Genomic DNA, 19,640 nt, shown 5'->3' with positions numbered 1-19,640 from the left:
GATATAAACTAGACATATAGAGGAAAAAAACCTTTTTTACGGATTTGAAAAATGATCTTCCGTTGGGGAGATATGACTCTTACAAAATGAAATAAAAACCTATGTCACTCAAATAAGGCAGACTGATAGGGGTCTGGTTTTAGATCCAAATGGGGTATCAAATGACCATATAAATCGCTGAAAATTTACATAAATAAACTAGACTTCATAACGAAGACACCACTTTTTACGGATTTGAAATCCGATCTCTGGTTAGGGAGATATGACCCTGACAAGTTGGTCCTGATTCGGATAGCGATTTGTATCACAAATCGCTGTAGTGTTTAGTGAGAAACACTACAAATCGCTATAGCGAGGTCCAGCAACACTATAAATCGCTGTGGGTCTCGTTAGAGACCCGAAAATACTATAAATCATAGTTAAAAGACCGAAAAACACTACAAATCATTGTGGGACTCGTTGGAGACCCCAAAGCACTATAAATCATAGTTAAAAGATCGGACAACACTATAAATCATTGTGAGGCTCGTTGGAGACCCAAAAATACTACAAATCATAGTAGGGACTCATTAGAGACTCAAAAAAATTATAACAACAATTTGCTGAAGAATATTGCCAACCAAATAACAATTTGTTGAAGAAGTGATACAACAGTTATGATATGGGGGCCAAAATCAGAACATTTATAAAATCTGGATACAAGGTTCTGGTATTTAATCAAAATAAAATAGTAATTGACCATGAAAAATTCTGAAAATTTACAGGGATGAACTAGACACATAAACGAAGAGAACCCGTTTTACATAATTGAAAAATGATCTCCCATTAGGAAAATAAAATTCAAACAAAATGGATCAAAATCTAAGCCGTTAAAATGACACAGGGTGACAGGGTTATGGTTTTTGACCCGAAACTGGTATGAAAACACCATAGAAATCGCTGAAATTTGGTATGAACAAACTAGATTCAATTTAGAAAACAACCCTTTTTACGGATCGGAAAGATCATCTCTGGTTAGAGAGAAATCACTTCTGCAAGTTGATCCTGATTCTGCTAAAATCCTGACGGTGCAAAATAACAGGTTTTGAATCTCGATTTTTAAAGTGGGTCAAACAAACTCAGAATGATCTGATTTTTGATGAAGAGCATGAAGACATATGCATGAAGTTGCAGTAAAAAATTCAGATTAAAATGAGCTCTGGTTACATACAAATCGATAGATCTAAAATGCACCAGAATTCAAAGTATAATCTAGAAAGCAACTGAACATGATGAAAGCAAACTGCACATGCGTGGATGTTCAAACATGATATCTAATGCCTTAAAATATGAATGGGTAAAAACTTTGAATCAGACTCCACAACTCATCAAGTTGAATGATGCTACCCACGTTGGGAGGAGCCCTCAGACCCCCCTTTTCTGTAAGGGTAAAAACTTTGAATCAGACTCCACAACTCTTCAAGTTGAATGATGCTACCCACGTTGGGAGGAGCCCCCAGACCCCTCTCCTATAAGGGTAAAAACTCTGAATCAGGATCTACAACTCATTTAGTTGAATGATGCTACCCACGCTGGGATGAACCCCCGGACTCCCCTCCTGTAAGGGCAAAAACTCTAAATCAGGCACATAAGTAGAGAGAGAAGGGAGAGAGAGTGAGAGGGTTGGTGTTCATGGCCTTCTCCAGGAGGAACCCTTTACCTCCATTGATTTCTTCTCTAGAGAGAGAGAGGGTTTTACAGTGTTTTACGAAGAAGGAAGAAGAAGAAGATGACGATGGAGCAATGTAGGATCGTCTGTTGGATGTGCACAGAAGTAGAGAGAGAGTGAGAGGGTTGATGTTCATGGCCTTCTCCAGGAAGAACTCTTTGTTTCCCTTGATTTCTTCTCTAGAGAGAGAGAGGGTTTTACAGTGTTTTATGGAGAAAGAAGAAGAAGACATGTTTGTCCTTTTTTTGAACAGAAAAAGAAAAAGACTTTGAAGAGTCAACATCATCCTCGACTTTCTGGATGGAGGACATGTTTGTCCTTTTTTTGAACTGATTGTTTTTTCTTTTTTGAATAAAGGGCATTTTTGTCATTTTCTCAAACCATCACTTTATGAGAAGAATAGCAAGAAAGGGTACTTAAGTCTTTGCAACAACACCAGAGTCCGATGCAAAGTTATGTCAACATACACGGAAATACGAGCCCCATGTGCTTGTATACGTGATGCTCATTCAAAGCCCCGAACACAGACGTGGGATTCAGTGAATCATCGGGGGCGAACATACACCACCCTCTCGGTGAAAATGGATAGAGTTTGGTTAGACATCTTATCCTGGTCGGGTTTACATTTGCTTAATCAGTATTAGGGATGTCAATGACTCAATGGATCAGATTTTATCCGATGTCCGACAGAATTAGATTCCGTAAGCCAAAACCATATCTTATTATAATTAGATGCGGATATTGTCTGATTTTTGGTGTTGGATTCGACAAATATCCTAACGAGCTTTTTACCATCAGAATTCAAATCCGTTTAGGCAACATCCGATTAGTAGTCGAATATGGTATTACATCCCTATTAATAATCATAAACACTTTCAGGCTCGAATTAAATTATTATCAATACTTCATGATATGCCCAGAATGAGATAAAAACCCGATCCTTTTGAACTTTTTACATGTAAATTTATATCAGTTCCTTGATTGCTACGAGTATTTTAGATCTAGATTTAGCCCTGCTTCATCGGATCTTATTTGGATCTATTGCATAGAATTCACATTCAGATTTGATCAAGCGCATGATTAGGTCTGTATCTAATCCATATCAAATCCATTTGCAACCCTTGGGGTGGATTTGGGCTCGCTCATAGATGAATCTGATCTAGATCCATTTACAAGCTGTCAAATATTGCAAAATCGAGTTTGGATCCTATTTGTGCACACCGTGGCCGGATTTGAGCCTGCTTGTAAATGGATTGGTACTATATCCATTTACCAGGATCCATGTTTGGATCCTAAGTGCATCCATAGCAAGATCTTGATTTGAATCCCGTGCTTATTGGGTGAGCATGGACTAAGAGTCTTCTTATTTGGATTTGGATTGGACATTGTTATATATCGGTATTTGGCTTGAGAAAAGAAGGTGTGTGCTTGTATCGTGCATAAACCTACAGGTTTTTACCAAAGGGGGTTCCCCTTGTCAGGCAAGAGCAGTTAGTGCAGGTCACCATGTGTTGGGAAGTTGCAAGTTCGAATCCCAATGGTATGGTTGTATAACTGGTAGGGGTCTGCCTAACCCCAGTTTTCTTTGTCGAAAATAAAAACTGCATGTCTTTTGCAGAAATGCACAAAATCCGACACTTTTTCACAGGCCCCACTGCGCGAGGTGAATCGGGGCCGCTTTCATGGGACCATCCCTGTTCCGACAAAAAAGGCTCCAAATAGGGATGTAAAAGAGTCGGGCTCAGGTCAGATCTAGTCATTACCAAGTCCGACATAAATGGGTCTGATCCAATCGGAATCAGATTCAAGTGCAGGGTAGGATGAAATCAGATAAAACTGAATTCGGATCCGACTAGCTTAAACCCTGATATTTACACTTAATCAGATTCAGGTTAGAGTTTAAATGTAAAACTCAATACCGAACACAAATCTGATTATTAATCGGATCCGGATTTGGCTACTGAATCCAACTAATCGGATTCAGATTTGGTTTGGATGTTGGGTTACGTCCGACCCGTTGACATCCTAGCTCTAGCCTATATGCTATGACACAAACTCTTGTGGCATGATGCGGGTTCAACTTCTAAGTTTAATCAATAAAAAACTATTATTTGATATTTTAATAGTAGAAATATACTTTTTATTTTTATTTTTATTTTTATTTTTATTTTTTATTTTTTCAGTAAAGAATTAGAACTAGACACAGTAACGCTAATCAAGGAATTTGTTAACAAGGATTTCTTTTTACTTAAATGAAAGGAATCCATTAGGATTGAACCCTAATTGGCACTAGTAAACCCAGAAAGAGTGGACCAGTCCACAGCGCTGATTTACACCTTTTTTTTCTTGTTTTATAATGAGAAAGTCTCAACTGAGAACAGGGTCACTTAATGGGCGGGTCACCAACACTCAAGCTCTTATAGAGTCCACCAGTTAAAGGTACTCACATATATACCCCATGGGAGTCGAACCTGGGATAAAGGGGTCATCACCTTCTCCCCAAGCCCACTACCACTTGGCCGACCCAGGCGAGTGTAATGTTGATTTATACCTTTGGCACGTTTGATTACAAGTAGGGGTGTCAACAGGTTAGGTTTGGTTCCGGCCTCAGTGGAACCAGACTTGATCCTGATTTTTGGGTATGGTATTGGGTCTGGATCCGAGTCTAATAAGACCCAACATAAGAGAAACCATACCCATACCCAATAAGAACTACATAAACGAGACCCGGGCCATACCCATTAAAATGATTATTTTTTATCATTTTTACATTGAAAATTTGCGAGTCTTAATCGGAACTCAGGTTGGGCCCGACTCTGGTATAAAATTTCACAAACTATACCGGGCTTCATGTATTAATTGGACCTTTGGGTCCAGACCCGGGTCTTAATCGGGTTTTCTTCTTTATCACCATACACGGACCCTATAGGGTTTGGTACAGGTTGGGGTCGGGTTTAGGGTCAGGTCCGGTTAAACCCGACCCGTTGACAACTTTAATAAAAAGGGAACTAAACTCATGATGTCTAGGGACTAGGATTTTACACTTTAAAGATATAGAAGGTTAACCTTTCATGATGATACTTAACAAGTAGAATTACAAGCCCCCTTTTTTTTTAAGAGAGAATCACAAGCAGTTGTCCTTATGATTCCTATGAACAAGATGTACTGGAGTTTTTGTTTGGAGCAGCGCAAAAACCCGCTTAGTCAAGCCTGGCCTACTTAGATACTCCCAAACGTGACAATTCTGCGTCAACCTTGCCGGATTCCATCAAAACGGAACCAGGTTCCGGCGAACCGCCCTACATGCTAGCGGCTTCTTCAACTCGAGCGACATGCGCAACTGTTCGGAAAGATCCACCAGCCGTCGTGGATCCGCATAAGGAGATGGAAGCCAGCTGAACTGGTGCAGCAGCCTAGCAAGCCATAGATGAACCGTTGCCAAGCCCAAGACCTTACCGGGGCACGCCCTCCGCCCCGACCCGAATGGGGCTAGCCTGAGGTCCGAACCCATGATGCTAATGTCCTCCTCCAGGAACCGCTCTGGCCTGAACAAGCCCGGGTCCTTCCAGATGGACCCATCGTGGGTGATGGCCCACATGTTGACCATGGCCGTAGTGCCAGCAGGGACGAACCACTTGCCTACGTGGACATCGTGCACGGCCAGGCGGGCCCACGAGAGGAGCGGACCCGGTGGGTGCAGGCGCAGTACTTCTTTGACAATGGCGTGGAGGAAGGTGAGCTCAGGGAGGTCCGAGTCTTCAACTCGCCGAGTCGAGTTTACGTGTGCATCGATCTCTCGTTGGGCACGAGCCTGGATGTCAGGGTGGAGCACCATCCTCGCCATGATCCATTCCATAAGGATGGACACTGTATCAGTGCCTCGAAATATCATCTCCTAAAAAATAAAAATATGTAAAATGATAGCAAAAAATCAGAATTGGCTCACCGAATACAAAGAATTGTGCTTGAGTTGCAGTCATAGCCCTACGGTTGATTCATTGTGCTTCACTAATCAAACTGACCTGACTAGAAAAAGTCTAGCTTGACTGGTCAAGATTGACCCGACTAGGCTAAGTCAAATCAAACCGACCTGAGACTGACTACTTTGAACTCAGCCCAATGCAAAGCGAGTAATCACGTACCCAAAGAACCGCCACCATATCCGAGTCCGAAACCCGATCCTCTTCTGGCAGCGCAAGCAACACGCTCAAAAAATCACCACCACCACCTCCATCCTTCTTGCGCTCAGCCACCACCCTGCCAAGGAGCTCAAAAACCCGAGCCCGCAACTTTTCGGATCTCTTCCCTATGGATTGAAGATCAAAGATCCGAACCGGAAAATAGTCCCCCCAGTTGAACTTCCCCAGCAGCTCATACCCTTCCCTTACCATTCCCACCAACTCCCCTCTCTCTTCCTCCACCCACCTCCCAAACACGGTCATCCAAACGCTCTTCAGGGAGGCTTCCTGTAGGGCCCACCTCAGCCCCACCACCCCATCCCTCTCCATTACCCTGCACACCCCCTCCATCACCTCACCGATACACCCCTGCCTATATGTCCCGGACCCAGCGATACGTCTGGGGCAGAAGAAGTGGGTGGCAGCGATGCGGCGGAGGTGGTGCCAGTGCTCGCCGGAAGGGGCAAACCCCACAGCACGGTGGAACATGAGACGCCGGGCTGAGTCCTTGATGGGCCGGTCCGTAAAGGCTGAACCGGTTAGGATCTCCCGAGCCGTATCGGGGTGGCTGGTGATGACGAGACGTGTGAGGCCAATGGAGAAGGCCATGAGATGGGTGGCATCAAGGGCGGCGGCAACCTTGGCGAGGGCACGGTGGGAGAGTGGGCTGGAGAGGAGCGAGGGGCTGCCGAGGAAGGGGAGGCCGGCCGGGCCGGGGACCGGTGGCAAGCCGTGGCGGGGTACCGAGTGCCACGCAAGACCGCCTGACGATGGCCAGAAGTTGAGGAGGAAGAGGAGGAGGAGGAGGGAGGAGAGGAAGAGGAGGAACTGCCATTGTTCGAAGAAAAAGAAGGTTGTCATGTTGGTGGTGGTAGTGTAAGAATAGAGTGAAGAGTTGCTGATTCGTAATTCATATATAGCATGAGCAACAGGGGGCACACTCGTGATTTTTGGACTTTCTAGTGGTAGTCACAAACATCAGCGGTACTTTGAAAATATCGTCATTTTGTCGGGCAGTTATTTTATTGTGGAATATTCTCAAAGGCCAAAACCTTCGCAAAAAGTGGCACATTCTTTAAATATCAGTTATTTAAATATCATGTTTTTAATTATCCCTATATTACATAAAAAGACAACTCTTTTATTTGTATACCGTTTATCAGGAGGATGAACAGCAATTGGAAAAAGTTTGGACTGTCAACCAAGTTGCTAGGACCATTGTCACAATTATATCGGCCATTTTTTTAATTTTATCGTGAGATTTTCAAAACTGAGATAATCTCCAAAAATGTGATATTTTCAGAATATAGACTATTTTTTAAAATGTCATGTTTTTATCACGGTATTAGCACAATATTTATATTTTCATAATTTTAATGTTTTTTTATGATTTATATATTTCTATATACTTTTAAATTTTAAATTTTAAATTTTAAATATATGGACACTTTATCGAGATTTGTTCTGAAAAAAAAAATTAATTTAGCACAATATTTTGTTTGGCTCAGAAAATCCCATTTAACTTTCTTTCAAAAAAAATGAAGTTTTCTTTCAAAAAGAAAATTCCATTAAACTAGATTTGTTACCATGGTTAGGACCTGATTGGGGTTCACTTAAGCAAATAGATATTTATAACAGCAGAGTGAATGCTGTGAAGTTCCATGTCAGTAGATTGACCATAAGATAATGGTGTGAACTAGAATGATTCCTACTAAAAAGGAGCATGCATTAATGCACTAACTCTAGTACATAAGTTACAAGTTCCAAACCCCACGGGTGGCGTTTCTTGCTGCAAGGTCGAAGCTGGGTGTACTCCTTGATGGACAGGGAGAGAGCAGAGCAGGTGATTCATCAAATCACTTTAAGTGATTTGATATCTTCACCGTCCATTGTGTCATTCCATGGGACTCCACGGTCTTTATGAAATTTGTGGACGGTGAGGATGCCAAATCATTTTTCTTAAAGCTATTTAGCAGATCACCTGATTTGCTCTCGGGCAGGGAGACCTTAAGGGTTTTACCAACCTGAGGCCAGCCAATGTGCAGATTGACTATCAAACAAAAAATGTAGCCCTTTTGAAGTAAACACTATTTTGTAGTACATAAAAAACATTGGTACAGTCCAGCTCAAGAAATCTTTTTCTCACCAGACAGCTTCTCAAATGTGGGACCTAAGAGATTAAGAGTGCACAAGCATGATTATAAGTTCGACTATGACTCAGAAAACATGTCCCTATGTTAGCAGAAACCTGTACATAATTCATTAGAATGCCCAAATGAAGCTTTTAGATTCATGAAAGTGTTTTTAAATTATTGTAAGCATATCAAGGTTAAGTACCAACTTGTATAATAGTACAATGATTTCTGATTATAGATATGATCATGTTCATATACAGATAAGATCTAGCTCACCTCTGTATTCCCATGTGGGTTGTTTTGTACCATAAATGGATTCAGGGTTGGTGCTATAGACTGATAATGATTGAACTGAATCATGCTTGTAAAACCAAAGTTACCGGAAGCTTCTTAGGTAGGTGGGAAACTCGCTTCGGAAGCACGATACTCCTCGCTTCCGAAACTTCATGGGAAGCTCGATTCCCCCACGCTTCTTCTATGCCTCATACACATGGTCTATGCATACTATATGCTTTTCTCACGTTTCTTTTCATCTTTTTCATGTATTTTCTCTGATGCTTTCACTCACTTTCCATGTACTTTCTTTAAATTGGTAACCATCATTGTTAGATTTTAACAAAAAAATTAACTCTTTTATAGAAAAATCATGAAATATAAGAATAATCAATTTTATTTTAGTTTTTATTTGTTTCTTGTTTGATTCCATATTGCTTTATTTTTTATTCATATTTCGCTTTTAAATTAAAACTTCGCTTCCCGCTTCGTATAAATTTTAAAATGCCTCGCTTCTCGCTTCCGCTTCCCGTGTAGTTTAAAACATTCTTTGACCAAGTTCATAAGCATGGCCTCACATTTATGAGTTGTTTTCTAAGCATAAATAAACATTAGCAATCAACTCTAGGCAAAGAGTAGATGAGAACATATCATACAACATGGTTGATTGCATGAAATGATTAATTAAACTTTTGATGTTCTATATTATGGTTTTTTGGGGGATATCTAGGAAAAACCACCTCACTCGCTTGCGAGCTCATTGATATAAAAACCGCAAGAAGCTCATGCGCACCAGGGGGTACACCCAACTTTGGCCTTGCAGAAAGAGACACTCACCATATGCGGTTTTGAACTCGTGACATCCCTTCAACTTGGTGACATTCACTAGTTGCCCCGACTAGATGAATGCCTGGGCATATTCCGTATTATAGTTCACCTGAACTGGTGGTAAATTTTATCTTAACATTGAATAAGATGTATCCATAGATAATTTGTTTAACCTAATATATATTAAATCTTTAAAGATAAACAAATTGTTTCTCTTTTATGGATATTTAACCTTGTTTCTCTGTTAGTCACTTGCGGTCTGAGAGGAGCCTTAGAAGCCAGTTGGGTTATCAGAGTAACCTAATTGCCATGAGTGCAGACAGTGTAGTGGGACGCTTCTCTTCTGTGCTTAAAAGCTTTGGTATAATTTTTTAGTGTTTTATTCTAGGTTTCAGCTTACCCAATTAAATTTTGTACCAATAAAATGAGAGAGAGAGAGACATATGTGAAAGACAACTATGCTCATTGAGAGAGAGAGAGAGAGAGTCATTTTCCCGAGCATATGTGAAAGACAACCATGCACATTTTAATCCTTCTTTTGGGCTTATTTGGTGGAACTTTCAAAATCATGATCACCAAATTTCTCAAGCTAGCAAAACAGTATGGTGGGAATATTCATGATTTTTATACCTCTTCTGTGCTTAAAAGCTTTGGTATAATTTTTTAGTGTTTTATTCTTGATTTCAGCTTACCTAATTAAATGTTGTACAAATAAAATGAGAGAGAGAGAGAGGCATATGTGAAAGACAACTATGCTCATTGAGAGAGAGAGAGAGAGAGGCACGTGTGAAAGACAACTTTTGGGCTTATTTGGTGGAACTTTCGAAATCATGATCACCAATTTTCTCATTCTAGCCAAACAGTATGTTTGGAATATTCATGATCATGACATTGAATATTCCAGATAAACCCTAGCACTGGCTCTTTAAGCTCACCAATGGATACGACTAGGGATGGAGGTCCTAATCAATCTTTTCATGGAGGGCTTCATAATAAGAAATGATTCCACGCACGTACTTCCAATTAGCGAACGGGTTTGGAGCATGTGGGTCCCGGGTCTGATACTAACAAAGCAGTACGACAATGACATTTGAATGTCATTGTGGTGGGCCCCGTCACCACTCTCCAAGGATATGGAGGGAATGGTCTCGCATGCTCCACACACAATAGTCTGTCTAACTATACGCCCCCGGCCCCACCCCAGTTGGATGGGACCCATCATTTGGTGAGTTTGACAATTGGTCGGGTTTGCGTCTGGTACCCCAACCGACCCGAACATCAGAGTACGGGCATAAAAATGACAGCCCATTATTCGGGTGGACCCAAACACCACCCAGGTAATATGTGGTTCAGGTTCAAGCCGTGAGTTTTCATCGTTATCTGAACCATCTCGGACTGACCCGAGTATTTTGTATGTATTTGCAAGTAAAAAAATAAATAAAAAACACATCTAAATTGTGCCAATAGTAAAACACACATTAGCTTCTGATATTGTTAAAAACATATATATCCCTTAATTATTTTTTAATATTTACACGGAAAAACCACCCCAGGATCAGACGTAGCTGCGCTGGCTTTGCCTGCCATACTTATGATCGCAGTGTAAAACTCGGTGAGCTTATAACCCAATTAATTCAAGTAAAGTTAATATGATAAAGTTACTAATTTAACCAAAAAATTAGAAAAAGCACATAAAGCTTTGACAATAAATCAAAGCATGCCTGAATTTTCGTAACTGTAGCACACATTGGTGGTGCATTTGGTAGAAACATGGTCAAATTGCTTTGGTGGTGGGTGTTTGAAAACTGGTAGCTTAGATGGGAGTTTATGCATTTGGTAGAGGAAGTGAGACTTCTCCTTTTCTATATTTGCAATAAAGAGTGGATTTGTAGACTCCCACCCGATACACAACAAGCCATTAGGTTTTGAACTTGCAACGTGGGTGACATGCACTATCAGCTCCTACCAAACAAGCGGAGCCCCAGTTGATTCTCATGGCAAAGTTTTTTTTTGTTTTAAAGGCAAGGTGGGGTTAGGCAGACCCCTACCAGTTATATAACTATACCATTTGGTTTTGAACCTGCAAAGTCCAACACAAGGTGACGTGCACTAGCTGCTTTTTTTTTTTTTGAAAGGCAAGCTGGGGTTAGTCAGACCTCTCCCAGTTATTATTCAACTTACCACTGGGGTTTGAACCTGCAATGTCCCACCACAAAGAGACGTGAACTGATAGCTCCTACCAACCACGCGGAGCCCCCGTTGGTATCACATGGTGACTTGCATAAACGGATTCTACCAGACGGTCAGAGGCCCCGGTTATGATGTTAAAAACTTCCCGAAAGTATGGATACTCTTTGAATTATGTGGATTGAGTTTTGGCTTCCATTTTCTAGAGCCTACTTAGCCCTAAACCAAACGCAATTACTTTGTTATTTGGGTAGGTTTGGGTTTACCCTGATGGGTCGGCTGCCCTACCCTTTAACCTGGATTTCAGGAACTTGGCCCAAGTGAACAAAGAAGGCACCATGGCTACTGCTAGGGATGGCAGTGAACCGGGGGACAACGGGGCTCCGCCCCGCCTCACTCCGTTTGGATCGGGGATGAAGGGCATGAAACGGGGATGGAGGTGGGATGAAGGTTAAAATCTATCCCGTGCGGGGATGGACTTATGCTTTTCTCCGCCCCGTCCTCATCCCAATCCCCGCCCCACCCCACCCCACCCCACCCCACCCCACCCCACCCCATCCCCAATCTTTTAAGGGATGACTATACACTAAGGGAAAATGGGGCCCCCGCCTCACCCCCGTTTGGACCGGGAATGGAGGACATGAAACGGGGATGGAGGTAGAGGTTAAAATTCATCCCCATGCGGGGATGGAGGTTCGGATTTTGAAACGGGGCGGGGGTGGAGACCTTGTCCCCCACCCCCATCCCTGTCCGCTGACATCCCTAGCTACAGCTCAACCTCATGATGAATGGCCACATCCATGGGACCATGCTATAACAGCCCCATGATTCCGTCCATCTTGTCCACGTGGCACCCATACATTAAAACTACACTTTGCATGATATATGGCACTGGGAAATAGCATAACTAGATTGGATCCAGGAGACTATAACCACTTGAATGGAGGACTTTGTGTGGCATGATCTAGTCTTGATCTTGATGCCAAATCCATGCTCTCCAATCCATAGAAAGGTTAAGGATGTCAACAGATATCTAACCAAATTCAAATCCTATTATTTGCATTCAATAAAGAAAATAGAATCCCATTAATAATCAGATTCGGATTTGATATACAGATTTTTCAACTGAATAAGGGCATGTTTGGAATCTAGGAACTGGGATAGCAGTTGATGCATTTGGCAAAAAGTTGGTCAAACTACCACCTGGTGGCTGTTTGGTAACTGGTAGCTGGGATGGGAGAATGCATTTAGGATGAGAAGTGGCAATGTATTTACATTAAAACATGAAATTGACAGCTGCCACTTCCCATCCCAGCTACTAGTTTCCAAACAAGGCCAAATGAATTTATCCGACCCTGTTACTTGTAAAATATATCTATTACTTAATCAGCATCGGGTTTTAGTATTGCTTTTTTCCATCTGACTCTGCATCCAATTAAGCTAGATCTAATTAGGTCAGACTCAGTAATGCTTAGATCCGAACCCAATCCTGAAGTTTACAACAATGTTCCTTTATTGGGGTTTTCTTTAAGGACCATGGCAAACAGCCTTAAGTCCAATCTGTGCATGACTCTATGCCCAGTCTATCACTCTTTCCTTTCTTTTTCTTTTGCCCTATTCCAACTTGGCACAAGCTGGCATTCACAATCACTCAAAAGTATTTAATTTCTTTCTCCCCAAGGGAACAGAAATTTGCATAATCACTTCATTGAAAGAGCAATTCCTGTTGTGGACAAAACATGCATCACACACCACAGTCTCAAATGCTCAATAACAAGCTAATGGTAGAGAGAGAAACAGTTAGAGAAAGAGAACTCCAGTAGTGGAAATAAAGAACCACAGTCTACCAATTGGGACAAAACAAGTCAACTCCATTTGTTTATTCTAGCTACCTTTACCCATAGTGGAAAGCAATGCTATTCCCGCAAGACCCCCTCGCTAGAGCATTTTACTCTGGGGAGGGTGGGGGGGGCACTCAAGCAATCTTTCTTTTATTCATTTCCCATGATCCCCCAATCAACTGGCCCCTTGTTTCATGTGAAACCTTGCCTCCCATTTGTTATACACTTAACTCTACCACACCAATGATTCAAAAGGATAGTAGACAACAAAATGCCATTAATCAACTCATCAATCAATTGATGACCAACTAATAACACAAGCCCCAAGGGGGTTAGCATAGTGGGTGGGGCCTTGGCTGCTAGACTGGCAGTCAAGGTTCGATTCTCATGGGCATCGCTTTTCTGTGCAAGCTAATGCGTAGTATAGACCCTGGGGGTAGAGGTCTATTCTTGGAGTTTTATGCTACCGGCATGATGATCGTAGGTATGACAGGCTGAGCCAGTGTGATCAGGTCTTCGTGCCCGGGTACTATTTCTTCGAGTTATAAATAAATAAATAAATAAATAAAAACTAATAACACAACAAGATTGAACGTGGGGCTTTCATTCTTACACGTGTTAAACACAGCCCCACGCCAATTAAGGGACTAATCCTCTTTTCTTTTGCATTTTATATTGATTTGGGGATCTCTATACTACAACCTAGGCTTCCTTTTGATCAAAAAGCAAGATATGCAAAGAGATACGAACAAAACCTAATATGCATTGAGACAGCCATAGCCATGGCTAAAGGTTAAAAGAGGGGCAGATGTCGTGTCATTCTACTGGCCTAGTCTTGCACATTGTGGGGGCAAAAGTTGCAGACACGTGTGCCACCTCCGAGGAGAGCGGCTCTAATGGTACGTGTCACGAGTGAGAAATATTATTCAAAAGAGCACTCACGATAGTGACTGCAACATCTTTATGGTTGATGCATTAGGGAAGATGCTTAATGGGGTCCATGAGCAAACCAGTATGAATTAGTCAAAATGAGCACCACCAATGCATAAGTTTAATTTCATCCAATTCATCATTAACAAGATCATCACCATAATCATGGTCATCATCATCATCATCATCATTGCTGTGATACCAAAGGGGGCTCCGCTTGTCTGGTAGAAGCAGCTAGTGCACGTCACCTTGTGTTGGGACGTTGCAGGTTCAAAACCCAAAGGTATAGTTGTATAAGCCTAACCCTAGCTCGCCTTTAAAAAAAAAAACATCATTGTTGTGATGCGGTCACTCGATCGTCATCTTATATGTTTTGAATGCTGGGGTGAGGAAAGTGAGCTGCAACCAGTAAAGTGGATTTTAGGAGGTCTTTTGGTTGAGATATAGAGAGCTAAACATGAAAGATGGCCCATGGTCATGAGAAATTGTAAGTTTGGATGGAAATGTTTTTTGCCCTGTTCAAGCATGATAGTTTGTTCCCCAATTTTATAGGACTCACACCTAACAGCATTTTGGGTAAAATTGGATCCCAATGAGAGTGGATCTTTAAGTTCATCTCATTCACAAATGCACATGAAATGATTGTGAGATACAAAACTAGCGCAGTTTATTGAAGCAGGATCATGGGCACCATGATCCTGGAATTTGAATATCCAGATTTTCTACGATCCAATTTCTTGAAACCATGCAACTGTTTGTTACAGGAACATATACCCCCCATCTCAAAAAACACTAACAAAGGTTAGATAATTTACTAGATCTAGCTGTCATAATAGTCCATATCTAGAAGAATCACTTATAGATCCCATGTTCACAATTAGGTGGTGCCATGCATTTCTCAGTGGGCAAAGGCTGAATAGAGATGAATAATCTTATTAAAAGCTTCACATTATAAATTATTTCCTTCTTGCAGGAGTTTTCACCTACATTAACCTTGTTTCATGAATGCTTATCTTTGACACGCTGCCTGCTTTTTGTTTGTTATTTGGTGGTGATCTTTTTTGCTTTTTCCGTCTTATTTTGTTAATACATGCAAGTTTTACAAATTGCAACTTGGGGTTAAAGGGTCCACTTTGGGTCCAACCCGGATACATTACGTTTTTTATTGAAATAAAAGAGAAAATATACCCTCAAACAATATATTATCAATGTGGGCATGTCAATTATTGGAAAGAATCTTATTAAAAGCTGCACATTATAAATTATTTCCTTCTTGCAGGAGGTTTCACCTACATTAACCTTGTTTCATGAATGCTTATCTTTGACACACTGCCTGCTTTTTGTTTGCCATTTGGTGGTGATCTTTTTGCTTTTTCTGTCTTATTTTGTTAGTACATGCAAGTTTTACAAATTGCAACTTGGGTTTAAAGGGGCCACTTTGGGTCCAACCCGGATACATTGCAATCTATTCTCAAGGCTTTTTATTGAAAGAAAAAGGAAAACACTCCCTCAAACAATAGATTATCAATGTGGGCATGTCAATTATAGGAAATAATCTTATTAAAAGCTGCACATTATAAATTATTTCCTTCTTGCAGGAAGTTTCACCTACACATTAACCTTGTTTCTTGAATGTTTATCTTTGACACACTGCCTGCTTTTTGTTTGCCACTTGGTGGTGATCTTTTTTGCTTTTTCTGTCTTATTTTGTTAATATATGCAAGTTTTACAAATTGCAACTTGGGGTTAAAGGGGCCACTTTGGGTCCAACCCGGATACATTACAATCTATTCTCAAGGTTTTTTATTGAAAGAAAAGGGAAAATGCACCCTCAAACAATAGATTATCAATGTGGGCATGTCAATTATAGGAAATAATCTTATTAAAAGCTTCACATTATAGATTATTTCCTTCTTGCAGGAAATTTCACCTACACATTAACCTTGTTTCATGAATGTTTATCTTTGACACACTGCCTGCTTTTTGTTTGCCATTTGGTGGTGATCTTTTTGCTTTTTCTGTCTTATTTTGTTAATACATGCAAGTTTTACAAATTGCAACTTGGGGTTAAAGGGGCCACTTTGGGTCCAACCAGGATACATGACAATCTATTCTGAAGGGTTTTTATTGAAAGAAAAGGGAAAATGCACCCTCAAACAATAGATTATCAATGTGGGCATGTCAATTATTGGAAATAATGCTCAGAAACCTTATACCTAGAACTGCAAGTGGGCAGGGGTAAGATTAGGTCAAAGTATGCCCAAGACCCTGCCCAATTTTTCTACTTTTCTCGCGTGCCTTGTGTCGGTGCACCTACTTGCCATATTTCATGTCTTCGATTGGAGCACTGGCTCCCACATAAATAATATAAGAAGGGAGCCATGACAGATCAAATCCAGATGGGCCTCAATTTCAGGTCAAAATGCTCACTAGGCTAGTGCAGCATCTGGGTTGGCATGTGGTCTTTCCCTGGTTACAACCAGGGCCCAAATCCATCTTCAAGGTTCTGTTTGGAAGGTAGGATTCATGAGGCTGGAGTATAGAGGTATTTGACAAGAGATTCCTTGAAGAGGCCATAGTTTTTTTTTGACAAAGAAAGCTGGGGTTAGGCAGACCCCTACCAGTTATACAACCATACCATTTGTGGTTCAAAACTTGCAACGTCCCAACACAAGGTGATGTGAAGTGCACTAACTGTTCCTGCCAGACAAGCGGAGCCCCCCGTTGATCAAGAGGCCATAGTTGCTCAGTGTAAAGATTTTAGTTTGGACGTAGATGCTCCATTAACCATTGGAATCATTTAATCTCTCCAAGAGAGACCAATCGGGCTTTGTTTGTCTAGTAGGAGCAGTTAGTGCACATCACCTTGTGTTGGGACGTCGCAAGTTCAAATCCCAATGGTATGGGCCCCAGCTTGGCTGTCAAGAAAAGAACTCCAATAGAGAGATTTGCAAGATGAGATGGGGGCCCCTTTCTCCTCACATCCCACTCTTTCCAAAACTCTAAGCTCTCCGCTTGGAACCTAGAAAGGCAACACCGGGTGTGCAAGTGCCTAAGTAGGTCGGGTCAGGTCAGACCAGCAGACCTTGTTTTGAACAATGTTTGGAAATCAAAACCAAACAAACCAATATGAATCAAGCAAGGTTCAGCCCTGGCATGACTTTTACCTTTAATCCATTTGGATCATTAGGTTCAAGTCGGTGTATGGCGTATGTTAAACGTAAATGGTTTGATTAAACATAATATCACGTTCAATTGGATTTGCAACAGTTTAGTCTGGGATCAGTTTGGGTATGAATCGATTCAGGGCCATAACAGCTTACGCCCAGTTCGAAAATAACATGAATTGGTACAAATGCCAACAAATAAGCCCGACATGAACTCTTGCAAACTTGATCCAACAAATAAGCCCAACATGAACTCTTGCAAACTTGACCCATCAGGGTGTACCCAAACTCTCCCCAATAACAAGTCAGATTTGGGTTCGGGTTTTGCCGGGTCAAAAAAATAAAATCTCAAATCCAGATCAGTATAATTTCATAGGCAAGCTTTTACTAAAGATACATATAAAACACTCAGGTCCAGAATATCCAGCAAAACCGCATATTACATGGGTCAGGCTTCTAGAAATTCAGGTTCAGGTTGGGTCAAGTACGTGATACAAACCCAACCCATTGACAGACAGTGCGGGCTTGTTTGGTAGGTGCTGTTAGTGCATGTCACCGTGTATTGGAAGGTTGAAAGTTCAAAACCCAATGGTATGTACCGTAACTGGTAGGGGTCTGCCTAACCCCAGCTTGCCTATCAGAAAAAAAGGGGCGGAGTGGGAGCACCAACAAATTGGAGCATATTGTTCCTTTTTTCCCTTTCTTTTAATGTTAAAGAAAACCTAGGCGGGTGTACAAATGAACCACTAAGAGGAGCAATTGCCAAATTGGTAATAAACAATTCCCCAGGACCAACTGCCAGTAAACACTTCCCTGTATCAATTTATGTCTAAGTGCCCCAATGGCCACACAAGAATGATAGCATGATGAAATTAATACTAGATTTAATCTCATAAAACAGGGGGCCATGCAACCGTAATGCCAATTGCCAACACAAAGTGAAGGGACAACCATTTCAGTATGGTTTACAACCAGGAAAAGGGATGCACAATTTACCCATCTGTGGATCTACAGTCCCCACCAACAGCGGTCCAGAGAAAAAAGTTACATATTAATCCTCATTTCAGCAAAGCATATATATATAGGGGATAAAGAGTCATAAATAGGAATTTATACACTAAGATCATGTCTCTCAATCACTGTGCATGGTTCGAGTCTTATCCAGATTCATCTGAACTTGCAAAAGCCTTAGTCTTAGTAAATCCCAAGTCCCTTTCAAGGCCATTCAACCAGAAATAGCCCAACCACAAACTCATGCTCGACTTACTGAATGTTGGACCGAGTTTCAAGTCCTTTACTCTAACTAATACAAAACAATAGTGATGAAAAGGAGCATACCAACAAGGCAAGGTTGTGATTTTGCAAACCCTCAAGAGTAGCTAAATTATATGAAATCTCCATTTAAACATCATTATTGATGATATATGCTCATGTGTGTGAATGTGTGATATGCATTGCTGAACTAGTGAATTTGTAGCAAAATAAAAATGCCCGTGATGCTGAATCAGTAACTTGTAGCAAAAAGCATCATGGTGTTTTTTTTCAGCTCGAGGAAGTTTTCCTTCACACACACCCCACGTTTGTCTATTCTCTCATCCACGAACTACTATGGTCTTATACTATACTTTGACAGAGAACACAATGCACGTAATGAACAACAAAATGTTCTTGTTAAACCTCATAAAAGAAGCAAACCTACATAAAAAGAGGTTATGATGACAAAGGATGGCCTTATACAAACTATGACTTAGTATATACTAAGTTCCAACCATATACATGAAGTACTAAACTGATGGAACAACCCTGTTGCTGTAAGTTGAAAATACAGTAGGACTAGGAGGTTGGCACTGGATATGCCTGTTAGATGATTCACCCAGTTAACCCCAAAGAAGTCTCTGCCAAAGTCAACCATTCACTTGGATCTTCTGACAGAACATCCAAAGTAAAGGATAATAATGGCCAATCAAAAACTGAAGCAACAGAAATTTGGAAAGAAAAGAGAAGATAAAGGCAGGGAGGACTAAAGGGACTAACCATTATGGCCCACCTGGTAGACAGGCAGGTCATGAAGCTTTTTACAGTAGAGCTGATCAAATCAGCAAGAGATTAAACCAGCGTGACCTTATGGGACATTTTTCATTGAGTTGTGGGCATGGTTGAGCTGATCATTCAGTCTTGCCCAGCTGACCAGAGCTAATTCAGCACTCCCTTTAGTTAACAGACAGTCCATTGACAGACCTCAGCTGGTTTAAGCATAAGCAGAAGTAGTGCCAGAGCTAACTCAGCACACAAGGTACAGGTAGCTACTACTTCTGCTAAAAGCATCTCATGCAACTTCGACATAGAATGCACCAATAAACGAAGCACGTAGCCACATACAATTAATATAATGC

At 41.2% G+C, this 19,640-nt stretch overlaps 1 protein-coding gene across 1 annotated transcript; it reads right to left on the bottom strand.

The window, feature by feature from the left end:
- Positions 1–4,976: 4,976 nt before the first annotated feature.
- On the bottom strand, positions 4,977–19,590 carry LOC149833387 (cytochrome P450 78A5-like). Its single transcript, XM_090013423.1, has 4 exons — positions 19,486–19,590; positions 19,282–19,333; positions 5,851–6,650; positions 4,977–5,603 (listed from the first exon to the last, which is right to left on the bottom strand). The coding sequence occupies exons 1-4, from the start codon at positions 19,588–19,590 to the stop codon at positions 4,977–4,979; spliced, it is 1,584 nt and encodes a 527-aa protein (XP_089869549.1).
- Positions 19,591–19,640: the final 50 nt, after the last annotated feature.

The sequence above is a fragment of the Nuphar pumila genome, chromosome 7, assembly GCF_984573655.1.
Source record: "Nuphar pumila chromosome 7, dmNupPumi1.hap1.1, whole genome shotgun sequence".
NCBI classification, from domain to species: Eukaryota; Viridiplantae; Streptophyta; class Magnoliopsida; order Nymphaeales; family Nymphaeaceae; genus Nuphar; species Nuphar pumila.
This window is presented reverse-complemented; position numbering and strand designations above follow the sequence as displayed.

Coding starts and splice junctions, on each gene's coding strand:
- LOC149833387 (XM_090013423.1), bottom strand. CDS start 19,590: ATGTCGAAGTTGCATGAGATGCTTTTAGCAGAAGTAGTAGCTACCTGT. Junction 19,334..19,485: donor TTATGCTTAAACCAGCTGAG/GTCTGTCAATGG, acceptor TGATTTGATCAG/CTCTACTGTAAAAAGCTTCA. Junction 5,604..5,850: donor ATATGGTGGCGGTTCTTTGG/GTACGTGATTAC, acceptor TTTATTTTTTAG/GAGATGATATTTCGAGGCAC.